The 20,331-nt window shown below is 31.7% G+C and overlaps 1 protein-coding gene and 1 long non-coding RNA gene across 2 annotated transcripts in view; both read left to right on the forward strand.

Moving 5' to 3' along the window:
• Positions 1-985: 985 nt before the first annotated feature.
• The window catches only part of LOC133186593 (uncharacterized), a 71,998-nt gene continuing 52,652 nt past the window's right edge, over positions 986-20,331 (forward strand). The window contains exons 1-2 of the long non-coding RNA XR_009721070.1: positions 986-1,105; positions 2,506-2,640. This is a non-coding gene — a long non-coding RNA (uncharacterized LOC133186593). The remainder of the gene's footprint in view (positions 1,106-2,505; positions 2,641-20,331) is intronic.
• Positions 3,384-5,850, forward strand: LOC133187084 (uncharacterized). The gene is made up of 3 exons (XM_061322450.1): positions 3,384-3,499; positions 3,619-3,712; positions 4,353-5,850. The coding sequence occupies exons 1-3, from the start codon at positions 3,420-3,422 to the stop codon at positions 4,578-4,580; spliced, it is 402 nt and encodes a 133-aa protein (XP_061178434.1). The 5' UTR covers positions 3,384-3,419; the 3' UTR covers positions 4,581-5,850.

Consider the following 20,331-nt stretch of genomic DNA (forward strand, 5'->3'; position numbering starts at 1 on the left):
TTATCACACAATAGATAATTTTTTTCACATTCATCATGTTGCATTCATATGGTTCACTTGTAAACAAATGCACTTGCTCTTTTAAAACATTAAAACTTACATTTTCAACAGTAACATAGTGTAATTTATCCATTTAATAAAGGTGCAACAAAACTCTTGATTTTCAGTCCCTTCAACAAGAGTGTTATCAAAAATATACTTCATGTTACAAGATAGCAAGAGTAAATAAAACATCCCGACAGAGACTAAAACTGCCAAAATTTCATCAAATTTCCATGTTTGCAATTTTCTTTCTCACAATCGATTGTCTACGACGTCTAAAAACCACTCAGCTACGACGTCACAACCATATTCCACTTCGGTACGAAAAGACACAAGCAAAAGAATAATCAAAGATAATGATATAAACAGAAAATTTAGTATTTCGAATATGGTGTTAACTTCATTCGTAAAATAGGATTTAATTTCAATTTTGATTTGCACTTAAGAAAATCAAAAAAAAAAAAAAAAAAAAAAAAATACTTTCTCATCCGTGAAGTGAATTCCATTTCCAATATGCAAGTAAAAAGCATTCAATATCTATTTATTTCATCGTTTCCTTTTTTTTTTTATTTATGTGCAATGAATATTGTTGGCAGTTAACGTCTCAAAAGATTTATGTGTATCAAAAGAGTGCTGGGATGTATTCAAGACATGTTGGCCATCACCGAAAGGACAAATTGGTGTTTGTGTATGCAGTCGTAGATATATAGACTTCGGAAACACGTGTCTGAAGGGTTAATATAGGCGCATTGACACCAAATGCACATGTTTATTAATACACTCACAAATATTTCAATACTCTGTAAGTTATTTTAACCATTTTTACTAGATATTTTTAATTATTTTAATCATTCATTTTCTTTAAAGGATAGTAACATTTACAGATTTGTGTAAGTTTTGCCAATGTTTTATTTTCTTTTGTCTTTCTCAGACAATTTGAAATTGAACGAAAAGTGCCAGAGGAATGAGCAGTGTTCTGTGGTATTCGGATCGGTTTGTCAGAACAACACATGCGGCTGTAGGCAAGGATATGTCCCCTTCAATGATTCGGAATGCATTTCGTGTTGGTTCATTTAAATTCTTTATTTAATTCCTTCATTTAAGATTACATTTTGAACTCATGTTGTATCATTAAAGAGGATTTTTTTGGGGGGTGGGGGGGTGGGGGATGGGGGTGGACTCTCTGGGAACAATAGTCAGAGGACTACAAAACAATTTAAAAATCCGAAAAGATAACACGAAGGGGTGTATAAATTTTACACTTTTAAAAATTAAAATAGCATAAGAAATTTGAACTTGAGACTAATCAACCCAGACGCAATTTGAGTAAAATAAGAAAACGACATGCTATCATAAGATGGTGATTCGCGCACTTTAAACCTTGTCTACTTCATACCCCTGGGTAACTGTCGTCAAAATAGTTATTACATGATTTACATTTACATTTATCAAATTGGGTAGCAGTCTGCTCAAACCTCTTGTTGTAGTTGTAGAAAAAATTCCGGTGTCCATTTGGTCCCTATAATAAAAAATAAATCCCGAAACCTTTTTGCACATCTATAGAATACAGTAAATGATATTACAAAATATGATTTAGGTTCTTATCAAAATGCGTGAGGGAACCAGGTATAATGAAAATAAAAACACGTTGTTTTTCTACTCGGATTGGCTCTCCTGAAAATGAAGAATAAAACTTTTTTTGTACATCAATATTTTACCACCAGTAATATTGTAAAATGTGATTCATCTAACTTAAAACTTTGAAAGGATTTCTAGGAACCAGAAAAAAAACCCGTGGATTTTCGACCCATATTGCCCCCCCCCCCCCCCCCCAAGGATAGAAATGATAATTCCAAAACCCTATTGCTCATATATTGGACACCATCAGTCATACAGATAAATTAGCTAATGATTAAAAGCAGATTTAAATATAAGAGGAATTTATGGAAGAAACTTATCATAGTGTGGCAGACGGAAGGCCCAAGACAACAACAATTGACTTCAAGTTTCTTGAAAAAATACGGGAGTAATGTTTCACGATATTCGAATTAAAAGAAAAACTTATCAATATAAAGACTGAGTTTTTATTTTTTGTTCTTATTTAAAGAAAAATAGAAAGATTTAGCTTAGAGGTTTGCAACACCAAAGTTCGTCAAAATATTCTTTCTTGTGAAGAAAAATGTGAACAAATATTTCAATATGCCAACTCATTGAAACCAATAAAAATATTTTCCTCTAATGTCATTCACAAAATCTTTATTATGACTGCGAACAAGCAAAAGGTTCTTCAGTATTCATTTTTCTCCTTTAGTATAAATAATTATAATTTTGCCAGAAAAATTATCTATAAGTCCTGATAATTTCATTGTACCGTTTTATTCTGTGGCTGATATCGACTTAACAACAATGGCATTATTTTTCATCGCTTTCTTTATTCGTATAAAATATCACTTATCTTTGTAGTAGACATCCTTAAAAATTTGTGTACATCAACTAAGGATTGTGAAGATGTATCTAAGAGATGTTTATTGACAGGAAAATTCGGCGTTTGTGTATGCAAACCTGGGTTTATAGGATTTGGAAACAAATGTTTAAAGGGTAAATACTTATAATTTCATCTATATAGCAATTCCCGGCGGCATTGTGATAAGAGGGACACAAGGTCATGATATAAATGGCTTCATCATAGACATTATTAATAGAGATTAAAAATATTTTCAAAATCATACATAAGTATGACTTTCTCAAACAAATACATATGGTTGTATTTCAACATGTTATCAATTTCAAAAGTTTTTAAACTAATGCTAAGCTTTAAATGATAAAATGATCTATCCATTCCTCTGTTTCTCAATACTCCGCGCCTTACAAGTATTTGACGTCATAAATGTATCTTTTAGTGAAGCAAGATCAAGGGCGTGTTACATGTAATTATGCATCGGTTGAATATATGATAGAAGACTATAGTGAAATCATGGTAAGGTATATAGTGAAACAAAACACAATCATGAATCTTATAACAATTCTGATTTGCGGCAGGTATATCGATGTGTTTATATACAATCTAAGTTGCAAAGACTTTGTGCTACGTAAATGTCAATATAGATCTATTATCATGCATGGAAATTGTGCTCTGTTTGTAACTAAAGTAAGCTTTACGTCTAGATGTTGCTATCCATATACGTATTTAAAATCTAGTTTAATTGAGAATTTTGAAATATTGAATGATATATTTTTAAAAAAAGTTTTCTTGCACTAGAAGTACGATTTTGTTTATGCAAAGGTTTATAGAAATAACAAAACGCCTATTAATTTAGTTCCTACGATATCTTGCAGAACATAATATCATAAATGTGATATTTGGTCTTGGCGGCCTTATGCTAGGCGCTATTGCCACTGTTCTTGCAGTAACTATCAATCATCATATACGAAAGGGAAAATCCAAAATTGAAGAGAAGTATGAAATACTTTAGTGTCTACAGTTTATATGTAATTTATTCATGTGTTTTCTCATTCAGTTCTAGCGTTTGTTATTAAAGTTTAGAATTGAATCAAATCATTTCACATATTATTTAGAGAACGCCCAGGGGTTGCTAATGTGAACAACGCTGGTTTGGAGATTGAAATGGATGCAGTTCAGAACATTCCCACGGTTCATTGTACAAATGAGGTAAAAATTGTTCATTGTACAAATGAGGTAAAAAAAAAAAGAGGGTGAGCGTTCGGAATGCTCGGCATAGGGAAACCAGCAGCTTCAGTCTCGTCGACAGAAGCGGAGTCATCTTTCTGGAGCAGCTTTTCTGGATCATCCTAGAATATTCTGAATACACAAGATCCTTTTTGCACTTTTTCACTTTCAGTAAACAAACACTTTAAGCACAGAAAATGCGTTAAAAAGGGAAAAAATGGAATTAAAAATTTTCCCTCCCTTTAGCAACAAATAGTTATGATTGTCATAGATAAATCTAACTTGTTATACGTGTATCGAGATCAGAGTCACATACCATTCAAATCAACGTATTCAGGGATAGTACTACTAATACTACTTTGCAGAATTATGTATCTTTATTTTGTTTTGTATCCGCTCCTATTGACTGTTCTTGGGCTGCTAATCTAGATTGTACTGCATCCTTTTTCAAAATTGTCAACTGACGCGTCAGCGGAGGTTTGCCATGCTTTCCAGAACGGTGAAAAATTTAACCGTTATCCTTCAAAACATGATGCATTTTATTCCTTTTAATATTGTACTTTAATCTTTTAAAAAAATAGAAGAAGTCAAACGTATTTTATAAAAAAAAATTGTTTTCTAGGGAAAATATGGAAATTTGCTGCCATTTGCTCACTCTGTTAAATTGTCAAGAAAGAGAAACGCCCAAGAAGCCAAAACACGTTCGATGACGAAGAAGGAGGAAAACGGTGACATATACAATCATCTACATGAAAAAGAAAATGATCCTGACATTGATGAGATAAATTACGACCACGCCCCTGAAAACCTTTGTAATGCGATGGGAGAAAGTAATTACAGTAATCTCTAAGAATAAATAAGGAACCGTTTCCGTTTCTGAGGATAATGATAATGATGTCCAAAAGGCAGCTGGTGATTGTATGATAAGTGTTCATGGAAAACACAGTAAAGAATGTGTATATTCTTGACAAAGACAATGTTTTTTATGCTTTTTATTGCCTTTTATAGTTAAGCTTTAGAAACCCTGAAAACAACAGTACTAGTGTGTTAAGACACTGTTTCTTTAACATTACTGTTTGTTGCTTTTCTAAGTTAATCTTCAGAAACCCTTAAAATAGCATAAAGAAAAACAATTATAGTTGTGTATTACTTATTGAAATGTATTCCGATCGACATTTGATGTAAGGAGCAATATGTTTCCCTGTTCATATGACGTTTCAGTGATGCCTTTTATACATCTTCTCATAGCAGTCTGCAGTGATGTTCAGACAATACCAGCCAGCTCAGAAAAGTGACCCAGACATGTGCTGTAGTATACTTGTCTTACACACAAAATAATAAGTTTTTATTGTAACTAGTCTCTCTGATTTATGGTAGCTATTTTTACTATTTATATAACTTTAGGTCATCACACTGTCTTTCTTTATCAGTATTAACATATTTTTTTAAAAATCGACAAATTGACTACCATATGTACTACAATGCTTCTTGATTTTTGTTGATACTTAAAAAAATCTTCAAAATGTGGCCGAATTTCCCTGTTATCGCAATTGCAAAAGTAACTATAATTTGAAGAATTTTCCCTAGAGTAAGCAACGTAAGATTTGTCATTCGAATTGGGAAATCTCATAGTTTCTTCTCCTACGTTTAAAGACGCAGCCTATTATTCATTTTGCGTATGATTTGCCTTGAGATCTAGAGGTGCAGTATGATTTTAAAATCTAAAATTTTGTCCAGACTAATATCCATTATATTATTGTTATGACACACAAGGGGGTATTATATTGTATTTTATCAATTTAAAGTTCACGATGTAATACAGATATAAAAATAAGTTTTATAATGGGGCATAAGGAAGTAAAAGCAGGAAATTTTCTCAATAAGATAAATGGTTCATTTGTTTACAACCCAAGTTGGGTTGCTCGGAGTGAAAAACAGATTCTTTCTATGTACAATACTTCCTTGTTTTTAGGAGAAAAAATATTAGCACGTGTTTTGACTTGACAGAGTAAGAGCTCTCAATTGTTGTTTGATCCGTATGAGCTCGCAATGCATTTTCTTTCTGTTACATGTACTTTAGTCAAACTGTAATTTGAATGAGTAAACAAATATAACATTTATAGCAAGTTAAATTTTTTTTAAAATTATTTTTATGGAGAAAATGTTCTCATATAAATTCATTATTTGAAAATTTACAAGAGAAAGATCCCTTACTGCTGGTCTATAAATTTAAAGACCTTCAACGTTATATGGTGACGTCTCCATATGAGTGAAATTTCTCCACTTGCACTTAAAACAGCATACAATCAATCAATCATTGAAAGTTTGTCCTAATGAAAAAGTGTGTTTTCATTATCAAGTATATTTTACTAAAATTGATTATTCTAGGATTTCAACTATCCTTTTGTTTCTGATTGTTTGAAAAAAAATCTACATTGGAAAATTACCATTGCCTCTAGTACTGTTTGTGTTTGTATGTGTATCTTTTAGGGATGTCAAAATATTTATTTTCCTTAGTCGATTATTCGATTGCCTTATTCGAACGATAGTCGAATATTCGGAACATTTTCTGAAAATAAAATTTTATTTGAAACTTCAGATACATGGCAGTCGCCCGCGTGGCGCAGTGGTTAGAGCGTCTGCTCTAGAGTCGCGAAGTATGGAGTTGCTCCTAACGTCACGGGTTCGAATCCCACTGTGCGACGTGGAGACCGGTCCTTCGGATGAGACCGCTTAAACCAAGGTCCCGTGTCGCAGTAGGTGCTGGCACGAAAAAGATCCCTCACTGCTCAAAGACCGTAAGTACCGAGTATAGGGCAAAATTTGCAGCTCTCCACCGGCAAGTGGTGGCGTCTCCATATGAGTGAAAAATTCTCGAGAGGGATGTTAAACAATATACAAACAGACAAACAGATACATGACATATTTATTACTCAATTAAAACCTTTTTTCTTAAGTCTATTGAAAAAATAAAATCAAAATGAATGCAACGTAACTAGTGGATAGCATGATTATATGAAATAAATTTAGAAACCTTATTCTCCAAAATGTATGATTTCCTTGTCAATTGAATTCATAAATCGGTTTGTACACGAAGTCAGTTTTTTTTAGTAACATTTAAAATTGCCAGCCGATATTTTTTAAATCTTATTACGTAATAAAATTGGGGAGGTGAAGGGGGGTAAGGGGGGGGGGGGTGTCTCACAATTTCCACAAGTCAGGTGCCTGTGAAATTTTTAAACAGTTAGATACCGCTTATTTAATAATTGATTACTCCTGCTATCAAAATGGCCTTATACATTAGAACATGCCACAGCTATGTTCCTTGCATTTGAGCAATCTAAAAATAACAAAAGATAATTGAAACATGAAATAAGATCAAGTCCAATTAATAACTTTACAAACAAAGCCAGTATATTGGTGGGAAATTTATCACAAAAACAACACGTTTGTTATTAATAAATAACTGTCGCAATAGTGCAGCACTTACATTGACTGTACTTTCTATACGTGTGTGGAAAAGAAATGTTGAGGAAAATTATCGACTTTCTCTGAGGAAAGACGGTTTCTCAATTTTGTGATGAGAATTCCATCTTGTCATTACTCTTTTATTGCACATATTTAATTATAATAATATTCGAATGTCGTTTCATTATTCGATCGTCGGTCCATTCGACTGATAGTTGAATAGTCGACTATTTGTTGATATCCCTAGTATCTTTGTGTGTGATGGATTGTAACAAATATCGTAAGTCATTCGCTATGAAAACTTTGAAAGAATGTCAAACTCTTTTGACTGTAGCTCCTGACAAATCGATCTAGATTTCAATGTGAAAAATGATCCAGTGTTAAATGAAAACTGATTATATTCTTAATCCCTCCACATTTTCCAGAAAAAAAGATATTGCACACATTCTGTAAAGTGGGAACGTTGACGATGAGAAAACTGATGAAACTGACAATTGTCTTACAGTCAATGTCCACAATCCCTCAAATATCTCATCATTATTAAAGAGAAATATTTACACTAGAACATAGAGATCGATTTGCAATCTTCAAAAGTTTTCAATGAAGAAGCGGTTGCACTTTCAAGGCGTTAATATTGTACGATTTACTAATCTGTGGAAATTTTAAATAAACTCTAAATATTTCGTTCAATTAAATGTATATAAAACATTTTGTCGGAGTACACCATCCAGACTGGTTGTGTTTCATAGAGGTCGCTTTTACTTTGAATCGATTTGTTTTAAACTTGAAAATAAAACATGTAAGATTGTTTATATATACGACTTAGTAGTTAAATGTTAGTGCTTATTGTTTTTCATTTTTCACTTTCATTTTTAGTGACTCTATAAAAATTATATAAAGCACTAAACAAATGTCAGGACGCCCTTTCCCTTCCCCAAGACATATATCTATATATAGTGTTAGATTTTATTTGAGTTAATTGATTGAACAAAAGCTATTTTTTTTGTTACCATCAGTGTATTTTTTTCTATTTAAGGTTTTGCCAAAGGTCAACATGGCCAAAAATATAGTTTTACAATTGCTCCATAACTATGTGGTTTATAAAGTTAAATTTTTTACAATTTATAAATATATCATTGATTAACAGATGAAAGTATCACTTGATAACAAATACTTTAAAAAATATTTATCGAGAATTTTTTTTAAAAAAAAATGCATACATCTTAAAAAAAAATACACCTAATTAATTCCGTACTTTAAGTGAAAGCCATCATTGCAGAAACAATATATGTTTATCAATGAAGGGCAAGTTGGACTTCAATAGCCTCCGGAAAGTTGTTTTCCCTGTTTATTTTGTCCAAATGTTAAGATTTGAAACCGAAAGTACATTGCAAATGGCGGATTTTATAGGGGTCTTGTCTTTATACATGTCATGCTTTCAATAATCAGTCTTTCAGAGACCATTCACGTCCAACTTGCCCTTCATTGATAAATATATATCATTTCTGCAATTATGGTTTTCACTATAAGTACAGAGTTAAGCAGGTGTATTTTTTTTTTAAATGCAAATTTTTTGAAATTTTTTTCTCAAAAAATATTTTTTTAAATATTGTTTTCAAGTGATACTTTCTACTGTTAATCAGTGATATATTTATAAACTGTAAATTTGAAATTTTAACTTATATCTCACATAGTTTTGGAGCTATTGTAAAAATAAATTTTTGGACATCTTGACCTTTAGCAAAACCTTAAGTAAATTTGGCGATATTACAGTGTTCCTTTAGTCTTCAATAACAGCTGATCAAGGCAATTAAAATGTTATCAGTAAAATGATATTTATGGCAAGGAAGTGATATATAGAGTCCTATGAAGCACACTTTTAAAAACATGCCAGTTTAATCCACTCAGTGGATGACATTCATAAAGGATTTTAGAACAGAGAGTTATTTCGTTCTTAACGAACGTTTTCCTTAAAATGGCGATATTGAAATGTGTAGAATGTAAGTACGTATGTCTATCTTTTGCAATAGATTCTATTTTCAAAAAAATGGTAAGAATAGATACTGGAGTGATCACCGTATCTAAGTCTGTTTATTAAGATACCACTGACACTGGGAAAATGCAATCGTTTTTTATGTTAAGAAAGTTTCATATTTATTTATCCATCCGTACTTGAATATCACAATTCAAAAGAGCTACCAAAAATTTTGAAGCTAGCACTATTAATTTATTATCTTTTTAGCAAAAGCACATGATGGACTGATAACTATGAAATATCTTTGTTTTCTGGTCATGAGATGAACGCAGGGAGAGTATGCTCAATCGTGCAGTAGTACTAGCTTGCTGGGTTAACCTGTAACTCAATCGTTTAAATCATAAATTTTGAATGTGAAGGGTTTTAGGTTCAAGCCATGTTGTAGACACTCGTTAGAGTCATTAGCTCAGCTGGTAGAACATTGGATTATAAACCACTGGATTGTAATTTTGAGTAACATCGTGCAAACCTTTAAGTTAAACAGTCATAGAAATACTTGAATGAACCTATTCTCGTTATGGCCTTTCTGTTGCATTTTCATATTGTTAATGTAATAATTATTTGTCAAATGTACGCCCATCTGAACGTCTTTCACAAATGAAAGAAAAAGTGAGCAATCTCACATACCCCACGCTCCTCCAAAACTCGACAATGCAACACGTAATGAATGGTACAGTGCATCTTAGATACACAGTATAATTCAAAAAGGGGCATTACTTGCAAAAAAAATCATCACATCAAAACTTCTTGCATATAAGGACATTCAAATCTTTGTATGTTACAAATTATGAATTTGTTAATAAACTGTACTTATGAAATTATTTAAGACAAAGCACCAATTTGAGAGGGGGGGGAGAGGGAGAAGACCTATCCAAGGTTTGTGTGTGTATGTGTGTGTGTGAGGGTGTGTGTGTGAGGGTGAGGGAGGGTGTGTGTGTGTGTGTGTCAAATCATAAATATTTTGATCTCAAAATCAATAGGGGTCTTTTAAGGTCATAAAATATTTCACGTAAAATTTCATTACATAAGCTGACTCCAGTGTATTTCCTTATTACTTAGCTCGAAAGTTTCTTCAATAATAGGCAAAAGTCGTGAGGCAAAAATAATGGAATCGGAATTTCCTGGTAATATTCACATCTATACACTGTGTATTAAATATCTGCAAAGTTTAACCAAATTCTGTTTAAGAGGAGTTGCACTAACAAACTGTTCATCTCTATATTCAAGATATGCCAAAAAATCTAAGTTAAAAAATGACGAAATTCCCAGAAAAATAATGGAATCAAAATTTCCTGGTAATATGCACATCTACACAATGTGTACTAAATATCTGCAAAGTTTGACTATATTCTTTGCAGTGGTTTAAGAGGAGTTGCGCTGACAAACTGTACATCTCTATATTCAAGATATGGCCAAAAATCTAAGTTGAAAGTGCCAAAATTCCCAGGAAAAAATAAAGGAATCGGAATTTCCTGGTAATATGCACATCTACACATTGTGTCCTAAATATCTGCAAAGTTTGACCAAATTCTGTGCAGCGGTTTATGAGGAGCTGCGCTGACATACTGTTCATCTCTATATTCAAGATATGGCCAAAATTCTAAGTTGAAAAGTGTCGAAATTCCCAGAAAAAATAAAGGAATTGAAATTTCCTTGTAATATGCACATCTACACATTGTGTGCTAAATATCTGCAAAGTTCGACAATATTCTGTGCAGCGGTTAATGAGGAGTTGCGTTGATAAACTGTTCATCTCTATATTCAAGATATGGCAAAAACTCTAAGTTGAAAAGTGCCGAAATTCCCAGAAAAAAAAGAATCGGAATTTCCTGGTAATATGCATATCAAGACATTGTGTCCTAAATATCTGCAAAGTTTGGCGAAATTCTGTACAGCGGTTTATGATTAGCTGCGCTGACAAACTGTTCATCTCTATATTCAAGATATGGCCAAAATATCTAAGTTAAAACATGCCGAAACTTCCAGAAAAATAATGGAATAAGAATTTCCTGGTAATATGCACATTTACACAATGTGTGCTAAATATCTGCAAAGTTTGACAAAATTCTGTGCAGCGGTTTATGATTAGCTGCGCTGACATACTGTTCATCTCTATATTCAAGATATGGCCAAAAATCTAAGTTGAAAAGTGCCGAAATTCCCAGAAAAAATAAAGAAATCGAAATTTCCTGGTAATATGCACATCTACACATTGTGTCCTAAATATCTGAAAAGTTTGATTAAATTCTGTGCAGCGGTTTATGAGTTGCGCTAACAAACTGTTCATCTCTATATTCAAGATATGGCCAAAAATCTAAATTGATAAGTGTCGAAATTCCCAGAAAAAATAAAGGAATCAGAATTTCCTTGTAATATGCACATTTACACATTGTGTGCTAAATATCTGCAAAGTTCGACAATATTCTGTGCAGCGGTTTATGAGGAGTTGCGTTGATAAACTGTTCATCTCTATATTCAAGATATGGCAAAAACTCTAAGTTGAAAAGTGCCGAAATTCCCAGAAAAAAAAGGAATCGGAATTTCCTGGTAATATGCACATCTACACATTGTGTCCTAAATATATGCAAAGTTTGACAAAAGTCTGTGTATCGGTTTATGATTAGCTGCGCTGACATACTGTTCATCTCTATATTCAAGATATGGCCAAAAATCTAAGTTGAAAAGTGTCGAAACCCTAACAAAAAAATACTATAGTAAACTATAGTTAACTATAGTTTACTATAGTTAACTATAGTAAATCAAAGTTCCAAAGTTTTCACTATAGTAAATCAAAGTTCCAAAGTTTTCACTATAGTAAATCAAAGTTCCAAAGTTTTTACTATAGTAAATCAAAGTTCCAAAGTTTTCACTATAGTAAATCAAAGTTCCAAAGTTTTCACTATAGTAAATCAAAGTTCCAAAGTTTTCACTATAGTAAATCAAAGTTCCAAAGTTTTTACTATAGTTAATTAAAGTTTCAAAGTTTTCCCTATACTTAATCAAAGTTTCAAAGTTTTTTTCTTTAGTTTAACAACCTACGTATATTTATTTATTTTTCTTTTGATTATTTAGCCATTTTAGGGGACGGGTGGATATGGGGTTGGTTGGGGCTGGTTTTTGTTGTACATCTTTATTTAAATATACAAAGTAGTTAATTCAAATGCAATATTTAGATTTATAAATTTAAAATAAAATACATATTGACTGAAATTGATGAAGCAGATATTTTGATTCTAAATGACACAATTTTTTTAATATTATTTTTTTCTCCATAAATAAGACTTACGTTACATCTGCATAACATTAAAATTAAATGCATTAAAATAAATAATACTTATTAATCGGCGCAAGCGACAACCTTTACATTAAAATTTATATCTTGTACATTATTCTTTTAGGGGAGGGGTCGGGTTTTTAAAATGTTCTCTAAAGGTTTTATGAATCTTAAACTTGAAATATCATAAATTGTAAAGAATGGGAATCAAAAACATAATTCCACGGGATTTATAGTACTTAATCAAAGTTTCAAAGTTTTTACTATAGTAAATCAAAGTTCCAAAGTTTTTACTATAGTAAATCAAAGTTCCAAAGTTTTCACTATAGTAAATCAAAGTTCCAAAGTTTTTACTATAGTAAATCAAAGTTCCAAAGTTTTCACTATAGTAAATCAAAGTTCCAAAGTTTTCACTATAGTAAATCAAAGTTCCAAAGTTTTTACTTTGGTACTATAGTTAACTATAGTAAACTATAGTTAACTATAGTTTACTATAGTATTTTTTTGTTAGGGAATTCCCAGAAAAAATAAAGGAATTGAAATTTCCTAGTAATATGCACATCTACACATTGTGTCCTAAATATCTGCAAAGTTTGACCAAATTCTGTGCAGCGGTTTATGAGGAGTTGCGCTGACAAACTGTTCATGTCTATATTCAAGATATGGCCAAAAAATCTAAGTTGAAAAGTGCCGAAATTCCGAGAAAAAATAAAGGAATTGAAATTTTCTGGCAATATGCACATCTACACATTGTGTCCTATATATCTGCAAAGTTTGGCGAAATTCTGTGCAGCGGTTTATGAGGAGTTACGCTTACAAAAAATAGGACTGACTGACTGACTGACACACTGACTGACTGACGGACGGGTCAAAAACATTATACCTCACGCAGCTTGTTGCGTAGGGTATAAAGAATTAACCTTTGTCATAATTTTTGAATGAAAAAGATAGGGCTTTCATATTTTATGTGTACATTGCCTGCAACAAGACATTTCCCGATGGAAAATGATTTTTTACCCCTTGAATTTTTACCACTTTTTCAAAAATATTAATATTGCATTTGGTGATAACTTTTGCATGAGATAACTTTTGATTTTCATATTCTACCTGTGTATTACCTGTACAAGGCCTTTCCGAATTGACTTTGGTCTTTGACCTTATGATCTGGACCTTGAAGTTACTGTTTAATTATAAGGCTTTCACGCTTTACCATGTACATTATCTTTGACAACAACCCTAAAAACCCCGATAATGTTTTACTTCTTGGCCTTGACCTAGAATTTTAACCCACTTAGTTTTAACTTTGGCCGTAACGTTTGCTCTAAAAGAGACAGGACTTTAATATTTTTTTTTCTTCTGAGCATTACACTGTACTTGTAAGAAGTCCTATCGGATTGTATTATGATATTCGGCCTCAAGACCTTGATCTTGAAGCTTGATGCATTTTTTAGAAACTTTAATCTTGGTCAAAACTCTTAAAATTTAAATCTTTTTTGTATGATGGACAGTCAAGACAGGACGCACTGACAAGACAATTAGAACATGCTTTAAATAATTGCATCAAAACCACTAAGACACTGAAAGAGAGCACAATGGTTTGAACGTGCAATTGTTTTTTTTTACTTTTCACGATGATGTCGATTTCATTCTCAATCTTAAAATTATCTTCACTCCATTCAAATATTACATATCTGAACCAAAATAAGGATCTTTTTTAATGTAACACGAAAACAACAAGCATACATCTTTTTAATTAAATTAAAAAAGCCTCCCTAGATTATTACAAATTCTTTCAGTTAATATTGTTACTCCAATCAGTTTAAAATATGTCTTTTTCTCTTCCCACGCAATAAAGTTAATGTTACTTCTATCTTTATTTTCTTTTTCAAGTCTTCTTGTCTTTTAATCTGAAACTATATTTAAAACATTATAGCTGGTCGGAATATCAAAGGAAAAGTTTCTTATGACATTAACACCATTAAAAATCCACCAGGTGCTTCTACATTAAGTGCAACGTAAACAAAATATTGTATTTAAAAAGAGGATAAAACCATGACTTTAATTTCAGGGTTGTTTGCTTTTATGACATTACTTTATGACTTTTGGCAGCAAATATTGACAGGTATGTATAAAAATATATATGGAAGTATAATATACATCTGTTTACTGGCTGTAACGACAATAGAAAGCTTTTTGTCCCCCAAGGCAAACTTTTACCGAGGTGCAGTCGATGGAAAAAGTTTCTGTCGAGGATGGCAATTCACTTGCTATTGTCCGAAAGTCGGTAAACAGGTGTTTTATAATACCAAAGAAGACTTTACTTGTGAAAGACACTACCTAATAAAAAATACTATAGTAATTATAATTAACTTTAGTTAAATGTAGTTCACTGTAATTAACTACAGTGTATCTGAAATCAAAGTTTCAATGATATCACTTTAGTAAATCAAAGTTTTCAAAGTTATCACTACAGTGTCATAGTTTTAAAGTGATCATTAAAGTGTCATAATAATGACCACAGTGAATCAAAGTTTTCATAGTCTTCACTATAGTTTCATAGTGGTCACTATAGTTAATCAAAGTGACAAAGTTATCACTATGGTAAACAATACTTTCATAGTGTCAAAGTAATCACTATAATTGACTATAGTTAACTATAGTTTACAATAGTATTTTTTGTAAGGACTCTTCGGATAAAACTAGAAAAGTTCCGGGATAAAATTTGACGGAAATCAAACACTGCCGATGAACAATTTTTGATGACTACCATTATTTCAGCCCGGGCAAAGGACATAAAAATGATATACGGTATAAAAAACATGTTTATTTGTCATATATCTAAATATTGAAAATACACAGAGGTAAAATAAACATGATAAAAGCTTTTGTTATGTTAATCGACATATAACGTAACTTAAAGGACTTATCGCATGATTTTTGAAAAATCTTAATTTTATGAAAAATATTATCTTCAACCTTGTTTATTAAAATTCTGAATACAATAAACGTTGTTAAAAGCGTATTTTAAGAGATATTGAGAGTTGAAATTCTAATACGGCAATAGCATATTTCAGTCGGATTTCGGCGAAATACTGCTCTGACGTCATAGGCGACAATTCAGTGATAGAGAGATGAGAAGTTGCACACTATTTACGGAGTTATCATCGACAAATGGAGCTTAATTATGAAAAATGCTGAAAAAATTAATTCCTAACGTGATTTTCAATTACCATAGAAACATTGACTAGTTCTAACGTATAAGAATTTTGAGATGTTTTCGTTTTTTATTCCAAACATTTAGAATCTGTAGCTCTGATTACGACAATGTTTCGTGATCGGAAAATTATTTTTCAAGACCGCCATCCTTTACAAAACATATGAAGGCATACTTGCATAAATTAATACTATGTTAAAAACGAAGAATAACAAAGTTATATAATATTAAATTTGTGAATCAAATAAGTTAATACATGTGATAAAATGACAAATGAAATTGTATTGTAATGGCGAGTTTCTTCGTCTTCGCCGTGTCTCCCTCGCTATCGTCACTGCTATTTTTACAATGTTAACGGATTTTTCAGATTATTTCTTGCTGACAATTCTATAATATACATGTAAGGTTGGATATTAAATTTCATATCGATAAAATCAGAGATTTGACCGTCCATAACGCAGAAAATTCAGGTTGTATTGCCTATATTTTAGTAAGATTTACGTGAAGAGCTGATCAACCATTGTCGCCTTTGACGTCACAGGGTCACGTGATCGCTATCTAATTAACTTCGATTTTTAATTCAGGGGTTTTCATTTGAGTCAATAATTGATTAATTACCGCAGTTTATCCTCAGTAAAAACACAAAATTTATAAACTGTGGTCATAAGGAACGTTTTACGATTTTAATTTCAAATAATTTAGAAACTTGCGATAAGTCTTTTAAGAATCAAATTAATGTTCTTTTTTGCTGTACAAAAGATATAAACGATAAGTGTATTTCATTTAAATATGGATAAATTAAATATCTATTTTCGTTGGGAAATAAAGAAAGGAAACGCACTCAAAACATTTAGAAAAGGAACTTTATAAATATAAAATGTCATTCTCTATTGCAGGTGTAAGTATGCTACTGTTTTATGCAGTTGTTTGTCATTTTGGTATGCTGTTTGTCGCCTGTGAACTTTTCATATTTCAACTTAATTGTCCACAAATGCTAGGGCAATTACGACCACCCAATCTTGTCATGAAGCATCTTTTATTATATCTTCATATAAAAGCAAGGTCACAATAATTAATATTAATATTCAGAGATCCCAATGTAGGGTTAGTTCAAATTTGATCCTGACAGGTCATTGTTCCTAAGGGTCAGGGAGGGGCCAGAAAAGGGAATCAATATATGCCATGGGAATATGTTGAAAGTTTGCTTTGAGAAAATTTCTTTCATGGATAACATGGCCACATTTAGTCCCAATTCTATACCAGAGTACAGTATTAGATTGTTCAGAATCATGTACAGTATTAGATTGTTCAGAATCATGTACAACTCTTAAATCTTTTAAACCTAACATCCTTTTGTGAACTAATTTATACTAAAAGCACAATTTGAAAAAAACGTATTTTTTTTACCAAGGTGCAAATAAAATATTTGATGGATTTTTCACCTTTAATAAAGTTTTCATATTCATGATTTATAATTTACTCTGTAGCACCAAGTTGCTCCACATTTTGCACGACTAATATCCTAAATACGATTAAGCATGTTATATAATAAACTATGTTTTGAAAGAACATTTTTAAATTAAATATCTCTCCCGGTAAAGTATCGTCCACATGTCTATTCTTTGGCATGTGTTTACCAAATTCATCACATTCCACCCTAAATCTTCCATGAAATGCTTTAGATTGAGTTTCAATCAGGAATGTTTTCCGGCCGGGTTAAATATCTAAATAATGCATTGCATTTGAGAAACACTTTTTTATCATCATAAGATACTGAACGATGTTAGTACCATGGGGTTGTTTACATGTAGTACTCACATGTATTTGTATTATTTTCCAGCATGTCATAACTCAAAAAGCACCAAGGTAGCTGCATAGAATTAACAAAAACCCTCAAGCCACTGTTAATCAAATTGATAGAGGTATCCCAAGTTTGATTGATTCTATTATGATCAAGTTATGCTTTTTGTGGCCAGAGTGAAGCCTTAACAGGGGTTAAGTATTATATTGGAAAGTATAGGAAAAATCTCTTGAAAACTTCTTATCAAGTGCAACATGACTATTGAATTGAACTGAAGGGACGTAATGAAGCTTTTTAATGTTCAATTTTCTTCTTTTGTTTGTTGTTTAATTATTAACTCATCTATATCAACTTTAAAAGTAAAAGTCGTCTTAAGATATCGTTTACTTTGAAGGGATGTTTGCATTGAAAGGCCTTTTCTTTTTGCATCGGCGAGAAAAGCGTGCAGGTTTACATTAGTGGATGCACGACGATGGTTTGATTCAGGTAATTTAATAGCATTTCTAAATTTATTTTTCCTTACCTTACCTTAACCTTAATTCTCTCCGTGCTAGAAGGCACAGAAGGCCTGAACATTCCTCTTCCACTGGGGCCGGTCCGAAGCTGCACGGCGTGCCGTGTTCCATGACTTCCAGCCCGCATCATTTCGCTCCAACACCACCATCTGCCGCCATGTTGTCTTGGGACGGCCTCGTTCCCTCGATTCAATAACATTTCTAAATGTATTTAAGTACAGGTCCACGTAAGAATCAGGCAATCGGTGATAAGTCGAATATTTCATATTCATCCAATATTTTTTTATATTATTACTTGATACAGTAGTAATTAAAATAAATCATGATTTTTCCAAAAAGGCACATCCAGGCTGTGATATGTTACTATAAATAGATTCGGGCATTTATGGGCCAAAATGTCAACCAAAAAAGAGGAAGTTCAGTACAGAAGTAACAAGTGTTGTTGTTTTTCATAAATTATCTAACCCTATTTTTTTTTGAGAGGAGTCTGTATCCTTCTTGTATTAGTTGTCATGGAGTTGATATCTAGGTCGTATCCATAGTAACCATTGTAGTTATATGTCAAGACATTTTGGATGTCACAAACATTGTGAATTTAAAACAATATTATTAAAAACAGCAAACACATTATGTAGCTTATTACACATGGAAAAATAAAACAACTGCTCATTATTAGTTTTCCAGTTTAAAAAGCGTGGAAAAATCAATTAGCAGTTTTTAATGAAAAGGAAAACTATTGAGAAATTTTGATAAATTTCTTGAAGCTTGACAAGAATTTTTCCTAGATCTAAGTGCATTGTATGTAAAATTTAAATTTTATTGAATTGTTTCTTAATTACATTTATCACATTATTATGAATTTTTCTATTCAATGTATCAAGTTTACTCTGGAATTAATTTTATTTCTCTAAAATAGTTTTGGAGAGAATTATGATCGGGATCGAAATTCTGTATATTAAGTACCCAACTTTGATGATTCCAGATTTTTTTTTCCTGTTTTTATTTTAAACAACTGTTAAAACTAAGCAGGTGCATCCACTTTTCTTGTATTACTTTTTTCATATAGTAAACATGATGACCAATCACTATCTATTTGGGTGATTCTTCTTATATAAGCATTTATTTTATTTTCATTTAGTTTTTCAGCTTTTACTGTTTGTCAAATACTAACTTATATATAACAACAGAGAATACATTATGCCACATGAAGACATAATTATTATGTATAAACAAGTCAGAGTATGTTGGTCTCTGCTAGCAATGTCCTAAAACTCTCAACTTTTATAGATAAAATTATAAATTCATTAAGTTCTTTGACTCCTTCTAAATCAAATTACATGTATATGAAAGGAATGTAAAGGATTTTGTTCAACTGCAGAAAATGATGCAGCTGCAACATTTGATTTACTGTACCATTATATGAGCAGTAATATGATATTTTTAAATTGCATATTTAACAAATATGTCATGTTGTTCAACATACTAAACTAAATGTTTTAATATGAAAATTTCCAAGTTTATTCTTGAGAAATCAACAATGACCAATTTGCAAAAAGGTTTAACATGTTTATTAAATGTTTAACTTAACAATTTATAAATTACATTGTACATTATACAAAGATGAAATTTGTAGAAGAAAAGTTTTTACAATATCAGTTCTTTATAATCATCATTCCATCCCATGATATAAAAAAAATGCTTTTTAAACTACAGTACTTTTCAAGCAGACATGCATATTCAAAATTCTGAACTTGATCAATTTAATATATGGACTTGTGGTGCATCTACTTTTGGATGGTTTCCGTTGTTTTCTCATATAGTACTTGCCACGCTAAATCTCAACTGGTATGCTATTCCCTTTGTTTACATAAGTTAATGAGCAATGTAGGACTAAAGTTCTACCTGCAGGTTGCACAACAGTATTAAATTTTGCTATATATTCTTACCAAAAATGCGCAACTTTGAGTAGATGGTATTAAATGAAAACAAACTTTTGAGAAGTTTCCTTTTCAGATCTTGTAAAACAATTCTTTATAAAGATTTTAGTACCAAAAAATACATAGCCATCCAGCAAGGCACGCAAGTTTGTCTCGCTCGAAGTCGAGCAGGTGCTTGAAAATCAAGTCCAGGACCTAATCACTCCCCACTCAAATACAGTATATAGAAAATTCAGCACGCCCTAAATTTTAATGAATCTAGTCAATATAGGAAGTTTACATATTGTTTTTCATCTCATAAAAAAATTCAGCTCCAGTCTCGTGTTAAAATGCCCGAATCGGAAGGGAAGATTCAGG

Source organism: Saccostrea echinata, unplaced genomic scaffold (assembly GCF_033153115.1).
Source record: "Saccostrea echinata isolate AGI-Se365-2 ecotype Australia unplaced genomic scaffold, CSIRO_AGI_Sech_v1 ptg000014l, whole genome shotgun sequence".
Taxonomy (NCBI): domain Eukaryota; kingdom Metazoa; phylum Mollusca; class Bivalvia; order Ostreida; family Ostreidae; genus Saccostrea; species Saccostrea echinata.

Excerpts from the sequence above, each read along its gene's own strand:
- LOC133187084 (XM_061322450.1), top strand. The coding sequence starts at position 3,420 with ATGCTAGGCGCTATTGCCACTGTTCTTGCAGTAACTATCAATCATCAT. Across the intron at positions 3,500-3,618 it reads AAATCCAAAATTGAAGAGAA|AGAACGCCCAGGGGTTGCTA; the intron begins GTATGAAATACT and ends CATATTATTTAG. Across the intron at positions 3,713-4,352 it reads CGGTTCATTGTACAAATGAG|GGAAAATATGGAAATTTGCT; the intron begins GTAAAAATTGTT and ends ATTGTTTTCTAG.